The 27772-nt window shown below is 35.7% G+C and overlaps 2 protein-coding genes across 5 annotated transcripts; both read left to right on the top strand.

Moving 5' to 3' along the window:
- Positions 1-923: 923 nt before the first annotated feature.
- LOC308702016 (chloride channel CLIC-like protein 1) lies at positions 924-12283 on the top strand. Of its 4 annotated transcripts, XM_081384571.1 has the most exons (12): positions 953-1019; positions 1472-1552; positions 3050-3166; positions 3403-3513; positions 3593-3817; positions 3899-4039; positions 4824-4923; positions 5150-5247; positions 6255-6401; positions 6478-7026; positions 10978-11047; positions 11175-11311. In XM_081384571.1, exons 2-11 carry the CDS (start codon positions 1505-1507, stop codon positions 11035-11037), a joined length of 1596 nt encoding a protein of 531 aa, XP_081240697.1. In that variant the 5' UTR covers positions 953-1019; positions 1472-1504; the 3' UTR covers positions 11038-11047; positions 11175-11311. The 4 variants fall into 4 exon arrangements, with proteins under 4 accessions (XP_081240694.1, XP_081240697.1, XP_081240695.1 ...); XM_081384569.1 differs by lacking the exon at positions 10978-11047 and having other exon boundaries at positions 955-1019; positions 11175-12283; XM_081384570.1 differs by having other exon boundaries at positions 965-1552.
- Positions 12176-25925, top strand: mcoln2 (mucolipin TRP cation channel 2). The gene is made up of 14 exons (XM_081384566.1): positions 12176-12283; positions 13183-13342; positions 13875-14048; positions 14941-15094; positions 15180-15258; positions 15342-15438; positions 16055-16154; positions 16271-16383; positions 16535-16684; positions 17752-17853; positions 18036-18158; positions 18960-19166; positions 20539-20678; positions 23792-25925. The coding sequence occupies exons 1-14, from the start codon at positions 12234-12236 to the stop codon at positions 23826-23828; spliced, it is 1686 nt and encodes a 561-aa protein (XP_081240692.1). The 5' UTR covers positions 12176-12233; the 3' UTR covers positions 23829-25925.
- Positions 25926-27772: the final 1847 nt, after the last annotated feature.

Genomic DNA, 27772 nt, shown 5'->3' on the forward strand with positions numbered 1-27772 from the left:
TCCGTCAGAATAAATATTTTAAAAGATAATTGTGACTTTTTTCAGACTTTATAAGACGCAATTGCGACTTTATTTCACGCAATTCTGAGAAATAAGTCAGAATTGCGAGATATAAAGTCAAAATTGCGTGAAATAAAGTCGCAATTGCGTCTTATAAAGTCAGAATTCTGACTTTTTCTCTCGCAATTGCGACTTTATATCACGCAATTCTCTGACTTTATAACACATAATTGCGAGTTTATATCTCGCAAAATGACATCTTTTCTCAGAATTGTGAGATATAAACTCAATTGTGAGATATAATGTCCAATTCTAAGGGGAAAAAAGACGAACTTTTTACCTCAGAATAGTTTATATCTCACAATTCTGACTTTATAAGACGCAATTGCGACTTTATTTCACGCAATTCTGACTTTATATCTCGTAATTCCGACTTTATAACACGCAATTGCTAGGCTACTTTATTTCACGCAATTCTGACTTTATATCTCGAAGTTCTGACTTTATTTCACGCATTTCTGACTTTATATCTCGCAATTATATTTTAAAATGTTTTATTCTGTGGCGGAAACAAGCTTCCATATCTTTCTCATCCTAACTGTCACATAAAGTTGATTTATAATGTTCTTGAGCTTTAATTGTCACTGCAACGACAAGACAACGAGATGCATGATGCTGACAAAACGATAAAGTGATTTAATAAACATCAACAACAAGAAACACTACATACCTTAACACTGACGAAGCAGAGCCATGAATTGAGAAACAGAGGGCTTAAATACACAGAGACAGCTGGTCAACGAAGCAGTGACACGCGCAGCAAAAGTCCAACGGAGGAGGAGACGAGGCAGACGAAGACCGACGAAACCCAGAAGGAGTTGACAAGAGGGAAACAAATTGTATAGTGGTCAAGAATGAATGTTACATATAACGCTGTCCACCTGGGGGCGATGAGTGGCACTTCAGCTCTTGGCGTTACACTAAAGAAGAAACTTCTTCAAGACTGCACATAGATATGAGTATTTAGAAACCGTATTTGACTTTTATTTTAACAATTGCGATTATGAATCTATGCGTGTATTCTATGTGGCAGTAAATGACAGCTCTCTTCCAGCGTGTAGGCTAAGGAAATGTGTGCCTAGGCTAGTGCGATCGATTTTTCTACAAGTATTCTATTGTTTTGCTCTATTTAGCCATCATTGGGTAACTTTTAGCCGGCCGATAGATGCATTTAGTGCATGTAGGATAAACGGGTGATCTGGATAACATGTAGTAAAATAAAATGTCCAAGAAAGCTGAATCTTAACTTAAATTTTTAAGATTCTATCTGTAGTTTTACCATTAAGTCTGAGTTTCCTCATGGTCTGTTCCAGTTGGGATTATGAAGTTGCCAAGCTGTTCGTCGTTTAGATTCTGGAGTTTCTTTATTTTCTGTAGTCTGTTTGTTAATGCAAATGCAAATATCCACCAGGAAGATGATGATGCATGGATCGATCCATATGACATGATCAACTACGACCCAACGACAAAGCGCATGAGAAAACCCATAGAGGTAAAAAAAGAAAAAACATTAATTACCGTATTACAGTGCTTTAAACTTTAAATCGTAAATATCACCGCAATGTGGCACATATTTAAAGATTTTACGAACTTATAGTTGATTTAAAATTTAAAGTGGAAATGAAGCAGTCAGTCAAGTTTACATTATTTAGTAAACTGATTTCCACTTTAATAAATAAAATGTACAAACACGATTAATGTAACCATTTGAAAGAAAAATGGATGTTTTGTTATGGCTTTTGGAGCACGGGCGCCGCCATCTTGCAGTGCCACAGCTCCAAAAGCTATAACAACAAAACATCCATTTTTCTTTAAAATTGTTAGCCTACATTGATCGGGCTGCTAACACGATCAATATATATATATATCATATATATATATAAAATTGTTAATAAAGCGGAAGTCAATAGTGTAAACCGACTGACTGCTTCATTTCCACTTTAAAAGGGTAGTTCGCCCAAAAATGGAATTTCCGTCATTATTACCCAGCTAACAAAATATGTTCTTAGAACGTTTTAACGAACTATGAATGTTCGAAACATCCGGCTTTTATTATTTTGCAAACGTTATGGTAAGGTTTTGAATGCTCTTAAACAATTAAGTTAACATTCAAAACTCCTAAGCGAACGTCCAACGTTTCAGGAAAAAAAAAAAATGTTCCTTGAATAATAACTGTTTTTGTGCTAACGTTTGGGGACCTTATTTAAGACAAGAGTGAAAATTATTTTAACGTTACTGGAAGAACATTTGTTCATAACTTTGACGAACAATGTCAAAACGTTAGCTCAAGTTCTGAGAACGTTCTCTGTTATCTTGGTACCCACCTTGACGTTCTAATGAAGGTGTTCTAAAAACCTTTCTTTTTCAGGCCACAAAAGGAGAAATTTTTTAAGGAAAATCCTTGACCTCGGCCGTTGGTCTGCTGTCCACAACTGCACTTTCATTAATCTGTATTTTATTGGCCAGTTAAATCCCCCTGTTTCAAAATGACTTGAGGACGAATTATCTTTTTTTTTTTTTTTTTTTTTTTTTTTTTTTTTTAAGTGGTTCACAAATCTGACAATTTTATTATTATTTTTTGCAAATTGACACAAGCGATTCTTGAGTCCACTACTCTCACAAGCAAAAAGGTCCATTGTCTATTGTCAATAGTGTAGAAAAAATGAAGCGCAGCTCACCCAGAAATTACTTTTCAAACCAAGCAGCTTTCTGTTGGGCAATGTGGCAAATTCACCTGAGCAACTAGAACTCTTTGTGGAATCCACAACAAATTAGCGTGACTGTACCTCGGTTACTTGATTAAATCATTTCTTATAGACAGTTTGATTTGCAGTGAGCTGTGGCTGAACAACTGAACTGTCATTATTCTGACATTTTGACAAAGTTTGATTCATAAAAGGTCTTGCAAGTACTGTCATTTTATGCAGGAAATTCAAATACTGTATACATCACATCCTAACCATTTCTATGAATTTTTAATGTTTCACAGTCTCCCAGTTACCAGAATGTGCCAACCAAGAGAAGGGGATTCAGCCCAGAGTCCTGTGATGTGCCACAGTCTGATGCATCTGAGTGCATCAATAAACTAGAGATTTTGCAGAAAGAGGTAACAAATATCGAAATACACCTGTGTTTAGTACATTTATTCATTTAGACCTCGCTAAATTTATTCATTTAGACCTCGCAAATGGTACTGCCATGTTGTTTGTACATGGTACACAATGGTTTTATCATGGTATTTTTGAAGCAATGAAGACTATACTGTACCATGGTACTAATTGTCATCCAACACTTTTTTGAATAACTGAAAATTATTATTTCTCGCTGCTTCCTCTGTTTTAGTTTGATGAACTCAAAAAGAAGGGGACCGCAACCTCTTCAAAGCCAATATGTCTTCCAGTATTCAAACGATTCCTTTCCAAACTCCTTAAAGAAACTTCAAAACTTGGCCTGGTATGTGACTTTGTTTTCATTACAACATTACTCTGCACTGGTTAAGGTTTTACAACTTTTGCTGTTTTAAAATCTTTAGCCTGATGATGTAAAAACAGCTATGCACTATGACGCCATGGTGAAGCTGTCCAAGCAATCGCTGGCAGAGATCCAGAAGCTTTTGAACGAAGAGAACGACTGGACCACTGGAGCCATGGATGAGGCGCTCAGTCAAATTCTGGTCAAATTCAAACGCCACAACCATGAAGCCTGGAAATGGCGTTTCGAACACACGTTTTATGTGGATGCTGATACAGCCCTGAGGGTCAGTTTTTGTATAAGCCTTTCAGAGATAAACAAAATAATTGTATTAATATTATTAATATGTGCTCTATTTTGTTTACAGGTTTCTTTGATTGTTCTGATTGTCGTAGCCGTTATCTGCACTGAACTCTGGTCTGTGGTGTCCTGGTTTGTCCAGTTCAGGAGAATGTTTGCTGTTTGCTTTTTTATTAGCTTGATCTGGAACTGGTTCCATCTTTATATGGTAATCACTTTTGCACAAAATACTGTTGAGTGACATTTTTGCTAAACCAGTATTCAACAGTTGACAATAGCTTTGTTTCCATCTACCTATTTTTATGCACATTTTGGAATATGGCATGACAAAAACATTGGATGCAAATGAATCAATTCTAAAACATGCGCTCAATTGAGGCGTTGATGCGTTTTTTATTTGATAAGAAGACATGGGCATAAACTGCGATAGAACCCCCCCTGAGAATAAATCCCTCGATGCACGATAAAAAACTCTTGTGACTTTGCCTCAACAGTGGATGTGATTGGAGAACTTAACTAACCAGCGGATCAGTTTCATCGCACAGCATCTCAAATGTTGGTTTGATTATTCTAAAATGACCGAGCTTAAAGGGATAGTTCACCCAAAAATGAAAATTAGCTCATGATTTACTCATCCTGAAGCCATCCTAGGTGTATACGACATTCTTCTTTCAAATGAATACAATCAGAGTTCTATTAAAAACTTCCAAGCTTTATAATAGGATTGAATGGGTATATTTTTTTGGAAGTCCAGCAAAGAGCATCCATCCGTGATGAAAGTGCTCGACACTGCTCTGGCGGGTTAATAAAGGCCTTCTGAAATGAAGCGATGCGTTTGTGTAAGAAAAACATCCATATTTAAAACTTTATCGACTAAAATAACTTGCTTCCGGCAGACAGCCGTAGTTAAATTCACAACTTTACATGGAAACATAGCTATTGAAGGGAATAAAATTGTGTGTGAGTGTTAAAAAACATTTCCTCTTGGCTAGGTTGCCTTTGCGGAACACAAGAAGAAGATTATGGAAATGGGGAGCTTCAATGGCAAATGTACGGGGGTGAAGGAACTGGACTGGAAGGACAGTTTATCAGGTGAGGTGCTTACTGTTAAAGGAATATGTTACCCAAATTTTTTATTATTTATTCACTTTTGTCATTCCAAATTAATTTGATATGGAACATAAATTTAGAATTTTGAAGACCTACACATGGATATTTTCAAGCTTCAAAAAGGACAAAAATGCAGATTTTAAATGACATGAAGTTGAGTAAATAATGACAAATAGTGATGAACTGTTGTAACTCCTTATTGATTTAGAGTGGGTCAGACGGACATGGACTCTTCAAGATGATCCTTGCAAAACATATTACGAGGTCCTATTAGTGAACCCCATTTTGCTTGTGCCTCCAACAAAGGTTTGTATCTTTTAATTTCCAATGACTGAAATTTGAATGACTATAATCGATATTGTCGATACCGAAAAATATTGTTATGGTTGATTTCTGGCTAATCAGACGATCATTTTTGAAGCTTGTATATTGAATGTAAAATCTGTGTAATTGCAAAAAATAGTACTATAAACAATTTAGATTCCTTCTCATTTGTTTATTGTCTAGTTTGTACTCCTACTTAAGTTGTACCCTCACATTCATTCTCTGTTCGGTCTCGTTCACGTTAGATGTGTGTCTCTGCCCTGTCATTGCCTGTTTGGATTCAACTTTGTATTGTAATTATCTTATTTTGAATCTTTGTCTGTCTGTGTGCTATGCACACATCCTGGTATTGTGACAATAATAAAGTGAAAGTAACATGTGAAGGCCAAGAATGGTAAGCCAAATCGGAATTTGTCCTCTGCTTTAAACCCATCCAAGTTGGTGCACACACATTAGGAGTATTGAGTAGAATAACACTTCAAATAACATGAATTCAAAATAAACACCTGGGAATTTTTTTATGTAGGCTATGTGCCATGGACAGAAAATAAAATCGGAAAATATTTACAGAACATAAACTATCTTTCAAAGGTTTGTGTTGTTGTTTTTTAAATTCAGCAAATATGCATTAAATTGATAAATAGACAGTAAAGACATTTCTATAATAAATTATTTATATTCCAAGTTTTTTTTTTTTTACTTTCTATTCATCAGACAATTCTTAAAAAAATAATGTTTTTTGAGCAGCAAATCATCATATTAGAATGATTCCTGAAGGATCATGTGACACTGAAGACTGGAGTAATGATGCTGAAAACTCAGCTTTGATCATGTTCAAATACAAAACAGTCATTTTAATTTTCAATACATTTTGTTATATTATATTTATTATATTATTTATTCTTGCAGATATCGGTTTGTTCCAAAAGCGGTTATAAGAGATGAAAATGAAATGCATTAATGCAAATTTTGTGGGGTTTATATTTCAGGCTATCACGGTCACCATAACCAGCTTCATCACAGATCCCTTGAAGCAAATTGGGGAGGGCATCAGTGAGTTCCTGAGAGCGCTGTTGAAGGATCTACCAGTCACTCTCCAGATACCTGTGCTGCTTACTATTGCATTAGCCATCCTTGTAAGTGTGGGAACAGAAAACTTGTTAAATATCTTATTTAAAAAAAAACATACTAAGTCATCTTTGCTCTTCTCAGGTGTCTATGTATGGAGGTGCTCAGGCAGCTATACATCAAGCAGTACGCTTGCCCCGGATGGGCTGGAGAGGGGACCCGCCGCCTCCTGCGGTAGGACAGCGCCAAGCTCCTCAACTAAGGGAGCGTGAGGACGTCTGGGAAGGGGGTGATGCCCCACAGCAACTGCAAATACGCCAGGACAATGGCAACAGAGTGAATCAAGCAGGAAACCAACTAAATAGACAGGAGGACAGAAGCATGGAGCTCCGACAGGATTTAGCCGTCTCGCCCAGAGGGACCCAGAGGGTCCGGGTAGAGACTGTACGTGCTGCAGGTAACACGTCCAGGGATGATGAGATTGATTTTCAGCAGCGGACACAGGAGGTGGACCCTAGTACAGAGGAAAATGCAGAGCCTGAAGTGAAAGTTGAGGAAAAGGAGAAAGATGTATCTACCGTGGACAAAAAGGAGCAGAAAGACACACCGAGTCCAGATGGAAGTGAGTCTGTAACCAATGTGCCGCCTTCTCAGATAGATGTGAAAACAGTTGGAGCTAATCAAGGGAATGAGGCAAGTATCATTTGAACTTCAATCCTTATTTAGATGGTTAGTTCACCCTTATAAATAAATGAATATATTAATGAACAAACACACTACTGTTCAAAAGTTTGGGGTTGGGCAAGATTTGTAATGTTCTTGAAAGAAGTCTCTTAGTTTACTTATTTCATCAATAATTTACTCACTTATTGGATTATTAACTTTGTTTTATTATCACGGGAAATCTTTTTATACCATTTTGCGAACAAAGATGGAGTTGGTCAAAACACAGTACATTTTTCCCTGAAAGCGAAAGAGAAAGCAAAAACTCGCTTTTGCCAATCCTGACACTGCATGGCACAATAATTCTCTCAGGCACAATGAGAAATTAATCTACTATCTTTTTTATTGGCTCAATATTTCTTTTGAGGACCATACATTAATGATAGTGAAAGAAAGGTTAGTTTTAGGTCAGTGTTTATTGCTGCTTTTGATTTTCATCGATGACTGATTATTGTGCTGTGTTTGGACCAAAAGACTGTTATTAGGCCTATTTAATTTTAGTATTATTAATATTATTCATTTGTAATTGTATTGATTAGTGTCACTAAAATGTTTTGTTCATGTGCTATGGAAACAAAATGCTGACAATAAAACGATGCAATTTTCACCTTGGCTCAAACAACAACTGTATAAGATTGATGCATCTCTTTAATAATAAGCACTATTGACAATTTGTGAATAGATCATCTTACAATTCAGTTTTGACGTGGGATATAGTTTTGTAGTCTGTTTTAAAAACATTTTCCTCAAAGTCCTCAATCCTCATACACTCGTGTTTTTGTCACAAGTGTGTTGATGTCGTTCTAAAATTAGGGAAGGGAAATGAATTGTATGTGCTAATATTAATTTGATAGTACTAGCCTGATGATAATAATAATAATAGTTTAATACATTATTGGGAAAACGACCCAATTAATGTCTTGATATAGTCAAAGGCATCATATATCTGACTATCTTCAATACATGAATCACAATACTCTCTATCAGCACAACCCTATTATCAATGTTCAAAACGGTTTTGTTGCTCAGTATTTTTGTGGAAACCATGATACATTTTTTCCAGGGTTCTTTGATCAGTAAAAAGTTCAAAAGAAAAGCATTTATTTGAAATATCAATTTTTGTAACATTATAAATGTAAGTACTGTGCCCTTGCTAAATAAAAGTATTAATTATTATAATTTTTTTGAATCTTACTGACCCTAAACTTTTGAACAATAGTCTATAATACATGCACTATATGGACAAAAGTATTGGAACACGCCTCTTAATTATTAAATTCAGGTGTTTCAGCCAGACCCATTGCTACAGGTGTATAAAATCAAGCACCTAGCCAAACATTTGTGAAAAAAATGTGTCGTTCTGAAGAGCTCAGTGAATTCAAGCGTGGTACTGTGATTGGATGCCACTTTTATTAAGTCAGGCTGTGAAATTTCATCCCTGCTATATGTTCCCACGGTCAACTGTTATTATTGGAAAGTGAAAGTGTTTAGGAACAGTAGAAACTCTGCCGCAACGCTGAAGACGACATAAAATCACAGAGCGGGATCATCGAGTGCTGAGGCACATGGAGCGCAAGAATCGCCAGCGCTCTGTTGATTCCATCAATGAAGAGTTTCAAACTTCCACTGGCATTAATATCAGCACAAAAACTGTGCGGCGGGAGCTTCATGGAATGGGTTTCCATGGCCAAGCAGCTGCATGCAAGCCTCTCTGAAGCAGTGGAAACGTGTTCTGTGGAGTGACGAATCACACTTCTCTGTTTGACAGGCTGATGGACGAGGCTGGGTTTTGCAGATGCCTAAAGAGAACGTACTCTGCCTGACTGCATTGTGCCAACTGTAATGTTTGGTGGAGGAGGGAAAATAACTTCCAGTGAAGGGAAACCTTAAGGCTTCTGCATGGATCTTGGAATCAAAAAAATATATAAAATATAAAAAATAAGTAAAGTTCAATGTGGCTTTAGAAAAGGAAGAAGCACAATGGATTATCTCTTGCTTTTATCAAAAAAAAAAAGATGCAGCGGCTGTTTTCTTTGACCTGGAGAAAGCGTATGACACCACCTTTAAGTTTGGGATTTTAAAGTATTTATATCAACTTGGTTGTACAGGGCACCTACCGATTTTCATTGCCATTTTTTTATCAGACATTTTAAAGTCAGAGTAGGTAATATCCAATCTGACCCACCTAAACAAGAATAACTTGGACATCATGTCAGTTACTCCTTTTATTATCAAAATCAATGGCATTGCAAAAGCTATTGGGTCAGACGTCCATTGAAGTGTGTATGTTGATGACATCAGTATCTGCCACAGAGGCAAATTCATGAAAAGCGTTCAGCCGATAATGAACCAAATGCAGGCCTGGTCAGTATCAAATGCTTTTAAATTTTCAAAGACAAAAATGGTTTGCATTCAGTTTTGCCAGCTACGATCTCGTCATCTTGATCCAGAGATATTCATGGATCGGAAACATATCGGAGTTGTCAAGGAAACCAAATTTCTTGGAATAACCCTTGATAATAAATTGAGTTTTATTCCTCGCATACAAATTTTAAAGGATAAATGCCTCAAAGTCAGGAATATTTACATTTTTTAGCAAAAACAAAATGGGGTGCTGAGTGTTCAGTGCTTCTAAATCTCTGGAAGAAGCTAATACACTCACGTTTGGATTATGTATAGTATTTGGATAAGCCAGGAAACACACATCCGACTCCTGGACAGATGCCTCAAATAAGCCAATACACAGTAAGGCTAAAGACCAATTAAGGAAATCCGGCTCATCATCCTGTTTTCTTAACTCTTACAAGTTTGTATGAACAAAAACCAAGTCATATCCAACCTTTTGGACTACGGATCAGACCACATTTACAACATCTCAAATTGGGTCTAAACAAACTGGAACAAACACACGTCTGTAAAATCTATAAAATGTAAATAAAAACAAAACAAAAATACTCTGCAGCAAAGATGCATTATTAACTTCCAAATTTGCACAGTACCTCCTATGGGTCTAAAAAAAATCACTTCTATATAAATAACAAATGGCAAACAGAGTGGGATTTACATACTATGAATAAACTTCATGAAATCAGCCCAAATGTCGAAAGAATAAGTTTCTATCAAATCTCAAACCAATGGGACCCAGATTGTTTATACCAGTTGCAGAATAGGCCATTCCAGGATGACACAAGTTTTTAATACTAGGTGAAAACCATAATGTTCTTTGTCAAAACTCTATCATTGAAGCATGTTTTATTAGATTGTGCTGGTTATAACCCTGCAATAAACCTTTTTTATTCAGTTAACTCATTTAAAGACATTAACAAAGTTACACTAAATATAGTTTGAGTTTTTAGCAAAAATTAATTGTAAACACCTGATATACTGTAGTTTTACCATCATTTTTCTCGACATGAAAATAGCCACAGAAGCTGGCATGCCTTCTCATCCAACATCAGTGCCTGACCTGGATGAATGGGCAAAAATCCCCACTGAAACAATCCAAAAGTCTTCACCGAAGAGCGGAAGCCGTTGTAGCTGGAGAGGGGGACCAACTTCATGTTCATTTTTGTGTATTTAGGATGCAATGTCATTACAGTCTCCGTTGGTGCAATTGGTCAGGTCTTCTTTAACTTTTCTCCATATACTGTACATTTAATATACTATAATATATACACAAATGTTATAAATATGTCTTACATTATTTTTATGTTCCTTTAATTCAAACATCGCAGCACTTTATGTGCACTAAAAGGATATGGGCTGCTCGAAATGACCTCAAACTGCAGGTTATGTTTCGCAAGTTTATCATCGTATGTCTGTCATTAAAGCTGAAATTATGATTCTTTGATTGTTATAATTTATGTTATGTTGAATGGCCTGTGATTCTGTTGTATTTGTGTTTTTGTTCTTCTATGTTAGGTCAATAGTGCATGTACATGTGCAGTATTACATTGTGCTTGTGTAGCCCATCACACCTGAAGCAACTAGGGTACACAACTTATCAAATACATAATATGCCATATCTCACTACTAAACTCATACACTCCACTATATATGTAATGTCTATGTTGTACCTGCATAATTTTGACCAGAAATTTGTTTTTTTGTTTGTGCAGGGGGCATTGGCAGATTCTGCAGCTGGAGAAGAAGTCTATTCAAGCTTTAGGAAACCAGTCCAAGAATCAGGGCAATAAAATTAATTGTTTTAAATAAATGTTTAATAAAATAATAAAAAGCCTATTGGTTTTTTGCCAACAATAAGCTGCCTCTTATTTTGATCCCAGTAGTATCACTGGTTTTGGACGTTATACTGACATCTACTGGCCGGGATGTATGAAATCTGTTCACTATCTGCTGTCGCTTCACACAAAAACTGTTTTTATATTATGTATTTGTTTTACTGTCATTCTCCATCTCATCCATTCATAATGAACTATTTTTTTTTTTTTTTTTCTGGTTGTAGGTGATTCGAGCTGTTAGGATTTCTTTTGTAACTCCCAGCAGAGAACGTTCACTTTATAATTTAATGATATTGACTCTGGCTTCATTGTTATTTAGTGCCGGTAATGTGTTTTTTTGTTATAATATGTTTACATGTACTTTTATGATTATGTTTTGTAAGCATTGGCTATAAGCACTGTATAAGGTAAACATTATTATTATTATCATCATGGATGACATAGAAGGTCATGCTCAACACCCATATGAGGGCGACCCGCTCCATGCAGAGTAAAACTTTTTCTCGAGGACTAGTGGTTAATAAGTGATATTTCTCAAAAGTGTTGTTAAATCTTTGTGAAACTGCAGTTTCACCTCGTGATCTCTGAAATAAGTTCCAGCTTGGAAGCATTGGTAAAAACTAAAATGACATTTTTACTTAACCTTGTTCACTTAACTTAAAAACAGCCTATGGTCTGTTTGTGTTTTAAATTGAGGCTCCGTAGTTCTTCAATCGAACCTTTGTGACGTTTTCAAGTCAGTGAGCATTCTGAGCAACTGAAAGAACGTTCTATTTGGTAGAATGAGGCCACGCCCATCGGGAAACCTCCTCGCTCCTGATTGGTCGATGGGCGCTGTTCTGTGTGTAGCAGCTGTGACGTCAAACGCGAGGTTATTTAGTAATTTAGTGATCAAGGAACTCTTGTGACACGTTTTGTCATGAGCTAACAGGTGGCATGGAGATGTCTGATAGTTACTGCCAAGGCGTCAGGATTGACATGTCAAGGTAAGTTTGACAAAAGCTTTTTATTGAAATCCTTAGCTAGAATTCTTTGGCATGGGAAATAAACAACTATAAATTCAAAAGTCGCATTGTTTTAATTTATGTCTAATAAAATACACGACACTGCAGAATTTGAATGTTCTAATTGTGTTTTTGCAAAGAAAATATTTAAAAAAGAACTTTCTTGTGTTTTACTCTTAAAGTTAGTACGCCATGTCAACTAGACTGTCAGTGCCATTGAGCAGACGCTTGGACTTAAACCCTTGCGTTGGGACTTGGGAGTGTAAATGTAGTGCAAAGTTTTAGCAGTTATTTACAAAGGTTCAGTTATAATTTAAGAAAGGTATATTGAGCAACTAATTTCCCTCTTCCGTTTTTGTTCATTGACCCCATCTTCCTCATCCTAAACCGAACTCTGTCACATGGGTAATATGTGTCACAAAGTTGATTTATCATCTGCTTATGCTCTAATACATTTTTGTAACATATCACAAATCACACTTATCAAACTGTATGTCTATGGAGATATGCAATGTTATCCACACATCTGAATGAGAAGTGTATAAAGGCTAATTTAATTCTGAATATTCTTATATAATATATGTGTTAAATATAAAATTTAATAACAGTGCAAACTTTTTGACACATCAAATATATATATATATATATATATATATATATATATATATATATATATATATACATACATATATATATATATATATATATATATATATATATATATATATATATTTTTTTTTTTTTTTTTACAGTTTAGATTAACATTGAAGTAATTAAAACTACAAAATAACTGCTTTCCGTATTCATTTATTTCTTACATTTAAAAAATGTTTTCTGCAGATTTATCTTCAATCAGATATATGTTGTATATTTTAATATAGCATCTCCACATCCATGTCCACTGATCCTGTGACAGAAGAGACACTGAGAGATGACCTGAGGTTTTACTTCATGAGCCCTTGTGAGAAGTACAGAACACGGCGACAGTTACCATGGAAACTAGCAGTGCAAATTTTGAAAATATTCATGATTACACTCCAGGTATTTATAGGGTTATTGCCTGCTTGCTTAAAGCCGAAATGTGTGTTCTTTAAAAAAAATAAAATAATAAAAACCTATTGTATCCCAGTTTGACATGCTGAGACCAACCCAATTCAAATCAAAATACATTTCTGTTTGTTTGCAAATCCCAATTAGGGGTGCGTTTCCCAAAAGCAACTATGGTCGCCAGTTCCGTCGTTACCAACAGAGATCAGTGAAACTTACGACCATATTTGGCTTACCATGCTTTGGGGAAAAACGCACCCCTAGCACAGCAACAATGGCTTAACCAATTGTGTCAATTGGGGGCGGGGCTATCTGTTTGTTCGACCAATGGAAGGCAGGGGGAGTGGTTAGGAACCTGTTTGAACACAGTCACTATGTTTGCAATTCCATTTGCTGAAGCTAGGGGTGTAAAAAATTACACCTGTTTGTAAATGACCATTTAACGTAATTTCCTTAAAGATCCTTACAAATCTGTAATGTTCCACCAGCCAGAATGAAAACATCTCCTCCTCTGTTTATTTCAAAGCTCATACTGTTTGGACTGAATAACCAGCTTGTGGTGTCCTACAAGGAGGAGAACCTGATGGCCTTTAAGAATTTGTTTCTTAAGGGCTACAGTGGTGTGGATGAGGATGACTACAGTATTGCTGTCTACACCAAACAGAATGTATATGATAGTTTATACTATGTCATAGATCAGGTGTGTATTTGCTTTTCATCCATCTTGCTTCTTTCTTTCTTCATGTTTATTTTCCCTTCCATCACATAGCATTATGTTAAATGCAATTTTGTTTGTTGCACTGGTCAGTTTTTCTTTGTCTTAAAGGGATAGTGCACACAAAAAATGAATGGTGAACCTCATGTTGTTCCAAACTGTATGAGTTTTACTTCTGCTGAACATAAAAGATATTTTGAAGAATGACGGTAACCAAACAGTTGGTGGGTCACCATTGCCTATTGAAGTCAATGTGTCCCATCAACTGTTTAGTTTGGAACAACTTGAGGGTGAGTAAATGATGACAGAATTTACATTTTTCGGTGAACTGTCACTTTAAGATGCGTTCACGCCATGTCGGAATTACCGTAATCACTAGATGTCACTAAATACGTAATTGCAACTTGTAAACTCTGACTTTTCTTAGAGCTCTGACTCTGGCTCTGTTGCCATAGTAATACATAATTCCAAGGACGTGTTTTCATTTCGTAATTATGCTAATTACGACATTGTGTGAATGCAGTATTATACTGATACCTAATGGTTTGGATGAAGCATCACATGAAAGAAAATGGCTTGTCATCTTTTGTAAAACCAGATCAGTCTGCCATGATAGAAAGTGTCTGATGATGGAAAGATTAGGGTAACCCTAACCCTTAATACTAAAATAGTATTTCACTGGTCATGTGATTTCAAAATGTCTGCCCCCATGAGGTTGCCCTCTCCATGTAAAATAAAATGGCTTTTAAGTGTAAGTGCATGCAATTTTAAACATATTTATCAAAAGTGCTATTCATTTCTTTATGTGCGGCAATTTAAAGTTATTAACTATCAAGTTAAAATTACTCAAAATAACATTTATCCATGTCTTCAACAGTATTCCCAACTACGAAACCTGTCTGTAGGACCCGTTAGTTATGCTGAGGAGAATGAAAAGTTTCTGCACATGATTATCTGCAAGAAGAGCTACATGAGGGGCAGCGTGGAACCGTCCGAGGAATCATATGACATTGACGCCCAGCTTGAAACAGGTTACATATTTTACAGAAAATGTAAAAATATTGTAGCCTATAAATCATATTTTGTTGCTAAACTGCACATTCTTGTCTTTTCCAGTTTGCTTGGCTCTTGATCCAGAGTCTGCTACAACATGGAGAATGAACAACGCTTCCTTTTTTGAGTTGGAATTTTATAGGTTGGTAAACCTAAATTATATAATTAAAATATTTATCACTAATTTATCACGTAATAGTTTAATTGGTTTTGTTTGAAATACAGGCTTGTTGAGATTGAGATCACTTTTGCGCTCAAAGGAATCAATTTGCAAACTGTTCGTTCGCATGAGCAGCCTGACTGTTACACGTTTTTTGTGAAGGTAAGGTCAAATTTGGGATCTTAAAAAGGACCTATTATGCTTTTTTACATGGTCAGCTTTCTTTAGTGTAATATTGTAATGTAATGTGGCTGTTTGAGCATGAAAACGGTCTGCAAAGTTACAAAGCACAAAGTGAATCCATTCCAGAGAGAGTTATTCTCTACTGTTTCTGAACTCCCTGAAACGCCTCCATTGTAGTGTCACAATATTCCTCATTTAAATAATTCCCGCCCAAAACATACACAAAGAGGGACGAGGCCTGATTGAGTTAGTGTGTGGAACCTTACGGTTATGGTAAAGGGGCGTGACGTTAATGAAGCGCATTCGAAGCAGTTGACCAATCACAACACACCGTTCAAGGTGACCAATCAGAGCACACTGTGCTATTTCAGAAGGAGGGGCAAAACGCGCTATTGCCAGACTGGGAAGAGAGTTGCTGCAACAATGTCAAAATTGTGGGAAAAAGTTATTTTGCAACATTCAAGGATGAAAACCTATTCTATCTCTAGTAGATCCCAGAAACAAATTTAAGACTTTGTAAAAGGGCATAATAGGTCATATTTTAAAAAAAAATATCATCCATTTTATCTGATAAATTAATTTTGATTCTTTGCAGATTGTCTTTGATAACAGTTGCCATAGCGGGAAGGTGAAATTGACTCTTGATTTTGATGATGCTAGTAGCGTGTGCAAAAACTGGAAGATTTCGGGAACTGGTATGTGAAAAATCAACTACAGTGAATGCTTATGGCCAATGAATAGTTGTAATAAGTTTTTAATGTTATGACACGGGCATGTGGACTTCAGATGGTTTGCTATTGTGTTTTTTCAGCTCAGAAGAGCACACACTACCTCCTGATCTTTGATGGCTTTGTTATTGTAATCTGCCTGATCTCTGCTGTGCTCTGCACACGTTCTATTATACTTGCTGTGAAGTTACTTCAGGTAAACCTGCCTGGGAATCTGTATATTACTGTCTGATACATCAACATTCTAGTTATTTTTGAAGTTCTGACTCAAAGTGAACTCATGCTGTTCTGATTTATATTTGTGCCGTGTCAGTGTTTCCTTCATGTGTCACTTCCTCACTCTGCAGCGGTTTTCTAGATTCTGCCTCGAGAATTATAATCATAAAGTGTGTGAAGATGACCAGAGGGAGTTCTTAAACGGCTGGTACATCTTGGTGATCATCAGTGATGTTATGGCCATCATTGGATCGATACTAAAAATGGAAATACAGGCTAAGGTGCTTTTCTTTTTTTTAAGAATTTTTTTTGCTGATGCATTTGATAACCACATAATCTGAAATGTTGCAGAGAATATTGTAGTTCCCTAAATTAAAAAAATGCTGACTGTAATAAATGTTATTATTGCGTCTATGGGTGAATTTACCCCCCAACCTCCAGAATCAAATTAAAATGTTAATATGGAGGGGAAATAGTTTTTGGGTGAAATATTAGTATTTTTAAAATCCATTTATTTATATTTTTGGTCATTTATTTTTTCATTTATTTATTTTAAGTTATATATTTAATACGATTGTTTTAGTAAGGTAATTTAAATTTAGAGGGGAAATGTGCTTAATTTTCATTAAAATATTCGATTTGAGTTTTGTTAGCTGGTATAAAAAAATCCCTTTGTAAACACTTTTATATTAGTTTTATTTAAAATTCTTTTTTGCAAGGTACATTTGCAGGGGAAATGTGCTTAGTTTTCATTAACAATCATTTGATGTTAGGAGTGAAATGTTAGTATATTTCTTATTTTATATATTTATTTATTTAGGTAAAAAATTTAAGTTTGGAGAGGAAATTTTTCATGAAAATAAATGAATTTTTGGCCTGAAATATTACATTTATCTTATTTATTTGTTCATATATTTTAAGTTATTTATTTAAAATGGTTCTTTGCCAAGTACATTTGGAGGAGAAATTATATTTTGGGTGTGAAATATTATTATTATTATTATTATTATTATTATTTATTTATTTATTTATTTATTTTGTAAGGTAATAAAATGTTTGGGTTAGGGTGGAATTTGCTTAATTTTCAAAGTCATTTGATTTGCATTTCTTTGTTAGTTGGAAACTTAAAAAATATATACAAAAATTCATGTTCCTCTAAAAACAGCACAAATGTTGCAGATTTGAGTTCTTGAGAGACACACTTAGTCTTTGGACTTTGGGTCTGTGCTGTAGGGCAATTTAAGTCATGGCAGTTAAACAATTGTTATGTAATATTTACTTTGTACTTGCATGGAAGTTTGGCCCACGTTTACGCTAATAAAGTCATCCCGTTAATTTGTTCTTCCAGAGTCTGACCAACTATGATGTGTGCAGTATCTTCCTGGGAACATCCACTCTAATGGTCTGGGTGGGCGTCATAAGATATCTGGGATACTTCGAAAAATACAATGTAAGTCAAACTGCACAAAATCACATTAAGAGCACCAATGTAAATGTAATAGCAATTTTGCCAAGGTTAAGTACAGTACATGTTTTATTGCCCACGTGTTATATAATAGTGCTTAAGACCAATAATTTATTAAGGCCCTAAAAGGTTTTTATTTTTTATTTTTATTTTTTATGATAACACAGGTGCTTATCCTCACCATGCGAGCAGCCTTACCAAAGGTCTTGCGCTTCTGCTGCTGTGCAGGAATGATCTACCTTGGCTACACCTTCTGTGGATGGATTGTTCTAGGGCCCTACCATGAGAAGGTACCAACAGAAAGTCAATAAAATAAATAAATATACCCATTCTGTAATTTTATGTAGTTTGAATTGTATACCGGTGACATATGGATGTACTGTGCCTTGATTTGAGATGTGCAGTCTTTCTTATGAACAGTAGATGGCAGTCCATGTTGGCTTATATATTTAAAGAGCCATCTATTTAATAAATGGTATATAGATGTATTAAATATCAGATATTATATATTTAATAAGTAATTATTTGAAATAATTATAGTTATAATATATAAGGTTTTATATGATATTATTTGTTAACTTAGTTTAATATAATTAATATTTTTTTTAAGATATTTTAATGTTTCCTTGGTTTGAGATTTGTAGTCTTTCTTATGAACAGTAGATGGCAGTACATCTTAACATGTTTCCTTGATTTGGATTTTTTATGGCAGTTAAAAATATTATAAATCGTATAATCATTTATATATAATTTATATAAATAGTATTATAAATTAAATAATATAACCCTAGTTCTAAATATTTTATATTTAAATATTACTACATACATTGTGTGTGTATATATGTGTGTGTATGTGTATATATATATATATATATATATATTCATTCATGCATATGTATGTATGTATGTGTGTGTGTGTGTGTGTGTGTGTGTGTGTGTGTATATATATATATATATATATATATGTATATATATATATATATATATTATTATTATTATTATTATTATTATTATTATTATTTTTTTTTTTTTTTTATTGATGAATGAATATCATTTCCCTTGCATCTTCCATCTCTTCATATGTGGGTCAGTTTGAAGGTCTGAGTCGTGTGGCAGAGTGTCTCTTCTCCTTAGTCAATGGGGACGACATGTTCCCTACGTTTGCAGAGTTTGGGCAAAAAAACACAATGGTGTGGCTGTTTAGCCGAGCCTATCTCTACTCGTTCATCTCCCTCTTCATCTACATGGTGCTCAGTCTCTTCATCGCCCTCATCACAGATGCTTACGACACCATCAAGGTACCATCAACTTGATAAAAGGTTTTGATAGATAGATAATGTGACTAGCTTCTAGGATTTTGCATGGCTTAGTGTTTAGCTCACATGCTCCAACACATCGTGAGTTTGAATTAAGCTGGCAACATTTCCTAATCTCGTTCCCCCTTTTCATCCTATTATATCCTAGTCCCTTTACACTGTCCATATATTATGCTCTCGATTAACCGAAAAAACGAAGTGTTGGACACCTCATGCACTCAACATTCACAGCTTTAATTAAGAAGCGGAGGGGGAGGGGCATCAGACTCTGATGTTGAATGACAAAATAACCTTATAAAATGTATAGACTACATAGAGGTTGAGTATGTAAGTAAGTACATAAGTACATAGTGTATAGTGCATAATTTGGGACACAACTTTAGTTTTTTTTTTGGGGGGGGTCGAAGGAAGAGGCCCTGATAGTAATAAAATAGCATATCAAATGAAAAACTATCTATTTTCTTAATAGGTTAGTTCACGCAAAAATTAAAACTGTTATCGTTTACTCGCATCTTTCTCACCTCATTTTATTTTCTTTCTAATGCAAAAAATTAATTACTTTTATAATATTTATATTTACATTATTTTATTTAAATAACGAAAAAATGAAAACTCATCATTTGCTCCTATCTTTCCAACCCCATTTTATTTTTTTCTTATACAAAAATAAATAAATAGACAACACATCCTAGCTTCTCCATATAAGGGCAGTAAATTTGTTTTCTTTGCGGTTTTTATGTTTGGTTTTGTTTGGGTTTGTTTTTTTTGGTGGTGTTTTATATTGATTTGCTTTTTGTTTGGTTTTGCTTTGCTTTATTTTTTTGGTTGGTTTTGCTTTGCTTTACTTTTTTTGTTTTGTTTTGTTTTGCTTTGCTCTCCTTTTTTGTTTTGCTTAACTTTTTTGTTTGGTTTTGCTTTGCTTTTTGTTTTGCATTGCTTTTTTGTTTGGTTTTGCTTTGCTTTATTTTTTTGGTTGGTTTTGCTTTGCTTTACTTTTTTGGTTGGTTTTGCTTTACTTTCCTTTTTTGTATTGTTTTGCTTTACTTTTTTTGTTTGGTTTTGCTTTGCTTTTTGTTTTGCATTGTTTTTTGTTTGGTTTTTGTTTTGCTTTTATACCCCCAGAATTTGTAGTTTAGTGTTTCACCAAAGAAACAAATAAAACTGACAACATCAGAGTGAGTAAATGGTGACATTTAAGTTTCTAGATGAACTTTCCTTTAATTGAATATATACTGTGTGTTATCATTTGTGTAAAACGTTTCTCCGTATTGCATTACACATAGTAAAATTGAACAAACAAAGCCATGCTATACTTATTTGTAGCACTTCATATCAACTTCTCCATTTTGTCTAGGGTTACCAAACGACAGGCTTCCCCATGACAGAGCTCCAGCAGTTTCTGATGGGCCAGAAGGAGGGCTTCCCCCTCCAGGGGCAGGAGTGCGGCGAAGTCGAGAACGTCCACCCTTCTTTTATGCTGTGTTGCTGCAAAAGGTACAGTATATAATCCCAGACATCAGCTGCAGGGCAGCAGTGTTTCCTCCAGAGCTGAGGTCAGCCCACTATGGCATGAGAAATGGAATTAGTGGTGGGAGAGAAAGACGGACACACCCAGCAAAGTGCTGATTACAGAGAAATGTTCTCTGTGGGGGAAAAAAAAAAATTGAGAAGGCTTCCCCTTGCCTTGCAGGAACGATAAACAAACGAGAGTTTAGAAACTCTCCATGATGCCCATTAATTTTCTGCGCTTCTTTTCCTCTGGAGAATTTTGCTAGAGCCTTTTGTCTTGTTCGTATCTAGCTGGTTTGGGTTCTAGTGCAAGAACTCGAAACTGACTCCACAAGGAGCATTCATTGTTTGCTTGAGTGTCAGATGCGAAGGGATGCCTGGCTATAATTTTAATGCTGCGTCTAAATATCAAGTTAAAACCCATTAAAGGGTTACTTCAGGATTTAGCATTAAGCTTTGTATTAGTAGAAAACCTGTAGTATTTTCGAATTACCATGCTTTCCCCCCTCATATCCCCCTGAGAGGAGAGATTTATGTATTTTTTGTCTGGAAAAAATCCTCCGATGACGCAAAATTCGTCATTTTGCGTCATCGGAGGATTTTCTGTCCAGAGGCTAAAGACTACAGCCAGTAGATGGCGTTGTTCCGCATGTTTTCAGCCCGCCCATACAGGGTGGGATCTCACTCACAGAATGTACACAGTATCAGCCGTCTTTCTTTGGAAGCTAAGCTAGCATGCTCTTGTTCTGTGGAGAAAGCTGAATAATAGGAGAAAGCTGAGTAAGTAGGGGTTACCATCTTCCTTTTCCCGGACTTGTCCGGCGGGCGAGACTGTTAAAAATGTCCGGGATTCGGCTTTTGCGTTCTGCGGTCGCCATTCATTGTTTACATGCACACCTCTCGTTTCAATCTAACTGAATTAATTCCGATCGGTGAATCTGACTGTAGTGTTTACATGAACGCTAAACATGTGATCGGTTGATGTGCGTTTTAACATTGCTAAGAAAATTCCCGCTCCTCCGTGAGAGATGCGAGACCCGGCGCGTCTCAGTAATGAAGCCACCGGCCTCGCGCCGTTCTCCCGCGGCCGTCAGCCTCGTCCTGCTCGCCACAGTAAACATGATGAATGGCGACTGTAGAACGCAAAAGCCGAATCCCGGACATTTTGGGTCTCTAAATCCCTGGCAAACTCATCACTTACATAGGCTAGCCTTGTTGTTTTCAACTGTGCTCTCTAACCGGTAGGCGTGGCCTTCTAAGGCAGCGAAGCAAGTGCATTCTGGGAGTTGTTGTCTTTCATCCACATAAGCCAAAAATACATTTTCTGGCTTTTCTCAGTCTAGAAAGCTCCAAATTCAAAAATTTCTCCACATTTCTTCTACTTAAATGACCTATTTTAAATACACATTCATCTTCCCAGAGGTGAAGTATCCCTTTAAGCTGCTCTGAGTGGATTTGAGCATGGACATTACCGTACATTGGGATTGAATTGGGTTTTACTATGATCTCTTTAGATTAGATCAACTGGTGTTCCTGCTCTACAAGTGGACCAGAATTATATTTCCATATCTTTTCATCTCGGAAATTGGAAAACGTGTTATTCTCAGTTGGCTGGGGGATTCAGGCTATATTGGCATCTTTTATCAATATCACTTTTTTTTATAAATGTCATGTTTAAATAGGCCACATCTGTTTAATTTTTTATGCTCACCGAGGCATTTATATGATAAAAAATAGAGTAAAAACTGTAATATTTTTACAAATATTATTACAATTTAAAATGACTTTTTTCTATTTGAATATATTTAAAAATGTAATTTATTCCTGTGATTAAAGCAGAATTTTCCGCATCATTACTCCAGTCTTCAGCATGATCCTTTAGAAATCCTTTTAATATGCTGATTTGCTGTTCATGAAACATTTATTATTAATGTTGAAACAGTTGTGCTGCTTAATATTTTTCTGGAATTTTTCAAAATTCTTTAATCAAAAGAACAGCATTTATTTTAAATGAAAATCTTTTGATCCAATTAATAATTGCTTGCTTAATAAAAGTAATAACAAACCAACCTTTTGAAGTCCTACAGGGACTTTACCTAAGAATTTACCTAATATGACATGAAACTAACCTGCAAATCTCTCTTCAAGTTTTTTGGGAAATCTTTACTTTCACTTCCTTTGGAAACTGCAACCGGACACATTTATATAAAGATCTTCACTGAAAAAATATTACTAAAAAAGTTGGTTCAAAGATGACAGAAACCATTTTAAAGACTGTTTCAGAACATCTACCTGCCAATATATGGAAGAGTTTCCTCCGAGGAGGCAAGGGAGGCAGTGCCTCCTCAAAAAACTGGATGAGAAAATAATATTAGAAAAATAAAACAATGCAAATATAAAAAAAATGTGACATCAAAAAACGCACAAATCACCCGTTTTTCGAAACTGTCCAACAGCGACACCAGCAGGTAAAGTTAAAGTTATGATCTCTCTTGCCTCCCCTGAGCCCATTGATTTTTGTGGTGTAATTGAGTTGAATGGGGTAAAGTCAGATGAGAGGAGGCAATGCCTCCATCGCACTATAACTGGATATGATTGGCTATGATTGGTTCACGCGATTAATCCCGCTTCTTGTTTTCGTGCGCATCCTCGAATCGGTCTGAATAAACAAGATTAATGGGAAGACTAATTAAAAAGTTCAGCCACTTAAATATCAACTGCTTTGTCACATCAAAATCAAACTTCAAATGGCCTAAAAACATGGTGACTGAAAACATGATGACTTTTTAGTAAGCAATCAGCTTAGAAATTAAAGATACATCTTCGTGTCTCTGGCCCAGTGTTTATCGAGCATGACTGATGATCCGAAAATATTTTACTATTAAAAAGAACAGCTGAACATCAGTTCACAAATAAAACATTGTTTAAATTGTAACTGCCTTTAGTTATATTATGTTGGGTAAAAAATTCAAAATGCTTAACACTAACTTGATGAGATTGATAGTTGGTTTTAATAAATAGAACATTAATTGCATAGTTAATTTTAATGTAATGTAAAGGAAAATGTGCCAACAAACTTAATTTGTGTCCTTTTGCAGGATTCCCAAAGACGACTCCATCATTCTCATCAGCTGATCGCAGCGAATGATTCAACGTTGAATCTACTGAAGACTGCAATGGATTTGCAGCTTAATCAGGGAAAGATTGTGTGAACATGTTTACCGCTCCATGTACATGGTTCATGTACTACACAGGAAGCAAGAGCTTAGTTCACATGCCAATTTCATTAGAAACCGGTAAGACCTGCATTAGCAAATGGGTAAATGCTGTATAATATCTGCCAAAGTGCACTACAATGCAATTAAGATGAAAAAGAGGGTCAAATGGCAAGCATGGAAGATGTTTGATGCATCTTAATGTGCAATCTGTAAAATTATCCCTGTTAAATGTTGTAAACCAGAGGAAATATCTTTTATGATATTATTTATGCGTCATCTGGATTGTTTACCCATGTTTTACATTAGAGAATCACCTCAAATTACACATTTGTGTTTGTTTTTATATCAACCCGTTCTGGCACGAGTCCTCAAAGGCATTTAGAACATTTGAAGCTAAATAGTTTGACGATAAAGTCTTTTAATATTTTGCTTCAAATATGTGAAGTGCGCAAGGAGTGATTGCGACGTGGACGGTTTGTGCAACACTGGAGTGTTAAGAATGCAGTGTTCACTTATAGCAGAGGTAACTTTTTTTTGTCTTTGTGGAAATTTATTTTACTTTATGATGCAAATTACATCTCATTATGCCTATCATCTCACAATTAACAGGGAAGGCAGACAAGTTTCAACGTGACTTGCTTAGTAAGCAGTTGCTCACTGGGGGAAGGACATGGGGTGAGGGAATGAAAGATAATTAAATAATATTTTGTATTTGCAAACTTAAGAGGCCCTTTATGTGTGTGCAGTTTTCTTGTTTGGGTTTCATTGTTGGCTTAGTAAATTGGATGTACTAGAATGCAACTTAGAAACATGATGAAACATGTTTTTTTTTGCACAAGGTGCTTTTTGACTTCAAAAACCAATTTACAGAAGTGCTTGGTTTCTAGTCTTCACTTCTTCTTCCTATAAGAAATGAAACTCAATTCCAAACCAGACATGAAATCTGTAATTTACCTGGTCTGTCTGTCCGGATGATATTGGTTTATTTATTTTACTGTCTTTTACCTATATTTAATTTAACTTTTTTTGCAGAACATCAATGTTTACAATCATTTACAATGGACTGGATGACTAGTTGACTATAAATAATAAATAGATAGTTTTTTGATAAATGTTCATATGCACAATACATTATGGCGCTTTTCCACTGCATGGTACGGCTCGGTTCGGTACGGTTCGACTCGGCGCGGAACGGTTCGGCTCGCTTCGCTTTTCCACTGCGTGGTACGACTCGACTCGTTACGGCACGGTTCGGCTCGCTATAGCTCGTTTGCTTTTCCACTGCAGTTAGTACCGCTTAAAAGTGGGTGGGACTGATCGTTATAGTTGCCGTCTCTACTACCATGACATCATAATAAATGCAAATTTTTCATTCCATGTTTCCCCATCCACTCCTCGGCAACCGACGAGAGGAACGTCTGCACCTCGTCCACTGACCACGATTCAGCCATTTCTTTTTTGTTTATAATTGTTTATAATCTTTTTTGAAGCAAATACTTTAAAAACAGGTTGGCTGTTGTCTACTGGCTATTTAAATCTAGCGGGTTTAGTGTCTCGTGTCCTAAATACAATGACGCTGGTAGAGATGATTCTGTCTGACCAATCAGTGATCTGCAGTGTTTTCACGTCACATTTTAGTATCGGTACGGTACGCTTGGAACCTCAACAGAGGTGGTACAATTTAAAGCAAGCCGTACCGTACCGTACCATGCAGTGGAAATGCGCCAAAGCGTGCCGTACCGAACCGAGCCGTACCGTACCATGCAGTGGAAAAGCGCCATTAGAAAAGGCATCTTTTCTTGATTAAATATTAAATGTTCAACAATTAAGTCCAAGATATTGAGTAACAGGGTAGGTAACCCTTTATTTTACATTGTCTTTGTTTACAGGTAAATTATGCAAACTTACATGAAACTAACCCTAATGTAATCAGATTACTTTTTTCAAGTAACTAGTAAAGTAATGCATTACTTTTAAATTTACAATAAAATATCCGGGTTACATTTTCAAACCCAAGTTGCTTTGTTTCCCATGTATTGACTGACATCTCTCCTGTCCCCATGTTGAGAGAAATCGTGAGTAAGTGCAGAGGCGTTGTGTGTGAACATGATGGTCATTGTAGTTTTAAACTAAATGTGAGCAGGCATTTACTTCTCATAGATTCAGTATTCCAGAAAATTAATAAAAACAGTGAAAATGAAACTTAGAATATTACGCAGACATAAAAAAATTAAATATGTTAAATAACACAAATATACTTCACCGCTGGAAAGATGACTCTGTATTTAAATTGGGTAATATATGTAGTAGAAATGTGAAATTATTTTAAGTTGGTGCCCTCTAGACTGAGAAAAGAAAATGTATTTTTGGCTCATGTGGATGAAAGACAACAACTCCCAGAATGCACTTGCTTCGCTGCCCTATGAGGCCACTCCCAAGCCACGCCTACCGGTTGCAGAGGGCAGTATCGGAAGAAATGATACAACTAGGCTAATAGTTGACTCGAAATTGAAAAGACGCTGTTTTATCGTGAGATCCCCCTATGGGCGGGTTGAAAACATGTGGAACGAGCTCCTACTAACGGCTGTAGTCTCTGGCCAAAAAAGCCTCCGATAACGCAAAATAACGATTTTTGCGTCATCTGAGTTTTTTTTCCAGACACACAATACAGAAATCTCTCGTCTCAGGGGGACATGAGGGAGGGAAGCACGGTCATTCGAAAATACTACCGGGTTTCTACTGATACAAGCTTAATGCTAATCGGTAAAGTATCCTTTTAAGCCTAGTCCCAGATAAACATGCAAGTGTGAGCTGTTTTAACTGAAAGCAACTTGCACTGTCACATCTTAAAATATATCAGAGCCATTGTTTTGTCTCAAGGTGCACACCAGTTTTTTTTCTAAGGCACGTTTATAAAAGCTACTTAAATGTCCCAATTGAACTAAGATCTAATCCTGGCTTAATCTAAGCCCTCTCTGTGAAACCGGGTCTAATGTCTTTGCCGCTGACCTTTTGATTATACCATACTAAAAATGACTTGTAAACATAAACATCACATTTGTGTTTCTTTAGTTTTTATTGCTGAAGTAAGTGTTAAACTTTCTTCTTCTGCAATCCAGAACGCCAGCACAGCTGAAAGGTTTGTTTGAGCTGCGCCCTCTACTGTACAGGTATGAATTTATATGTCCTTCAGCCTGAGGCTTATTTGTTTTGAAAGGACCTTTACATTTGCCAAAAATAGAACTTTTGTTTTTGTTATTAAAACATTTTTTTTTATATTAGTACATTAATATATCTATATTAGTTCTTAAATGTATAATTTGTAATGGAAATTTTACATTTAGATGTGTTCTTTTACTTTTAGGTGTGTGCAACTTGTGTTAACGTTGAACATTTATTTTTACTCATAAGCATTTAAAGAAATATAATCATATAAGCTTGTAGGAACAAAATGTTCTGGGTTAGAAGACTAAGTAACGAAGAGACAATGTGTACTTCAAGTGACCTATTGTGTACTTCAAGTGTGAAAAGTATGTGTGCAGCTTTGATCGAACTAAAGATAGGCAAAATGTGTGAAATCGAGCAGCAGCTAATAAAAGGAAACTTTTGCAGACGTGATATTGTTCTGTCTAGATAGAATTTATGTTAGACCAGAGATGTTGAACAAAAGACGTGTTGCCTTTTAAGGTAAACCAAGGCGATCTTTTGAGACAGACCAGGATGTGTTAAAGAGTATATAAGCTGGGCAAAAAGGAGAAGTCGGCGCCCTTCCATATCAGACTCTGACGGATGTGTGAACAGCCTTTCTTGCAAGAAATAAAGATCTTTATAACTTTTGAAATCTCCAGCTGTCTTCCAATT

The sequence above is a fragment of the Scardinius erythrophthalmus genome, assembly GCF_964197995.2.
Source record: "Scardinius erythrophthalmus genome assembly, chromosome: 14".
In the NCBI taxonomy this organism is placed as follows: domain Eukaryota; kingdom Metazoa; phylum Chordata; class Actinopteri; order Cypriniformes; family Leuciscidae; genus Scardinius; species Scardinius erythrophthalmus.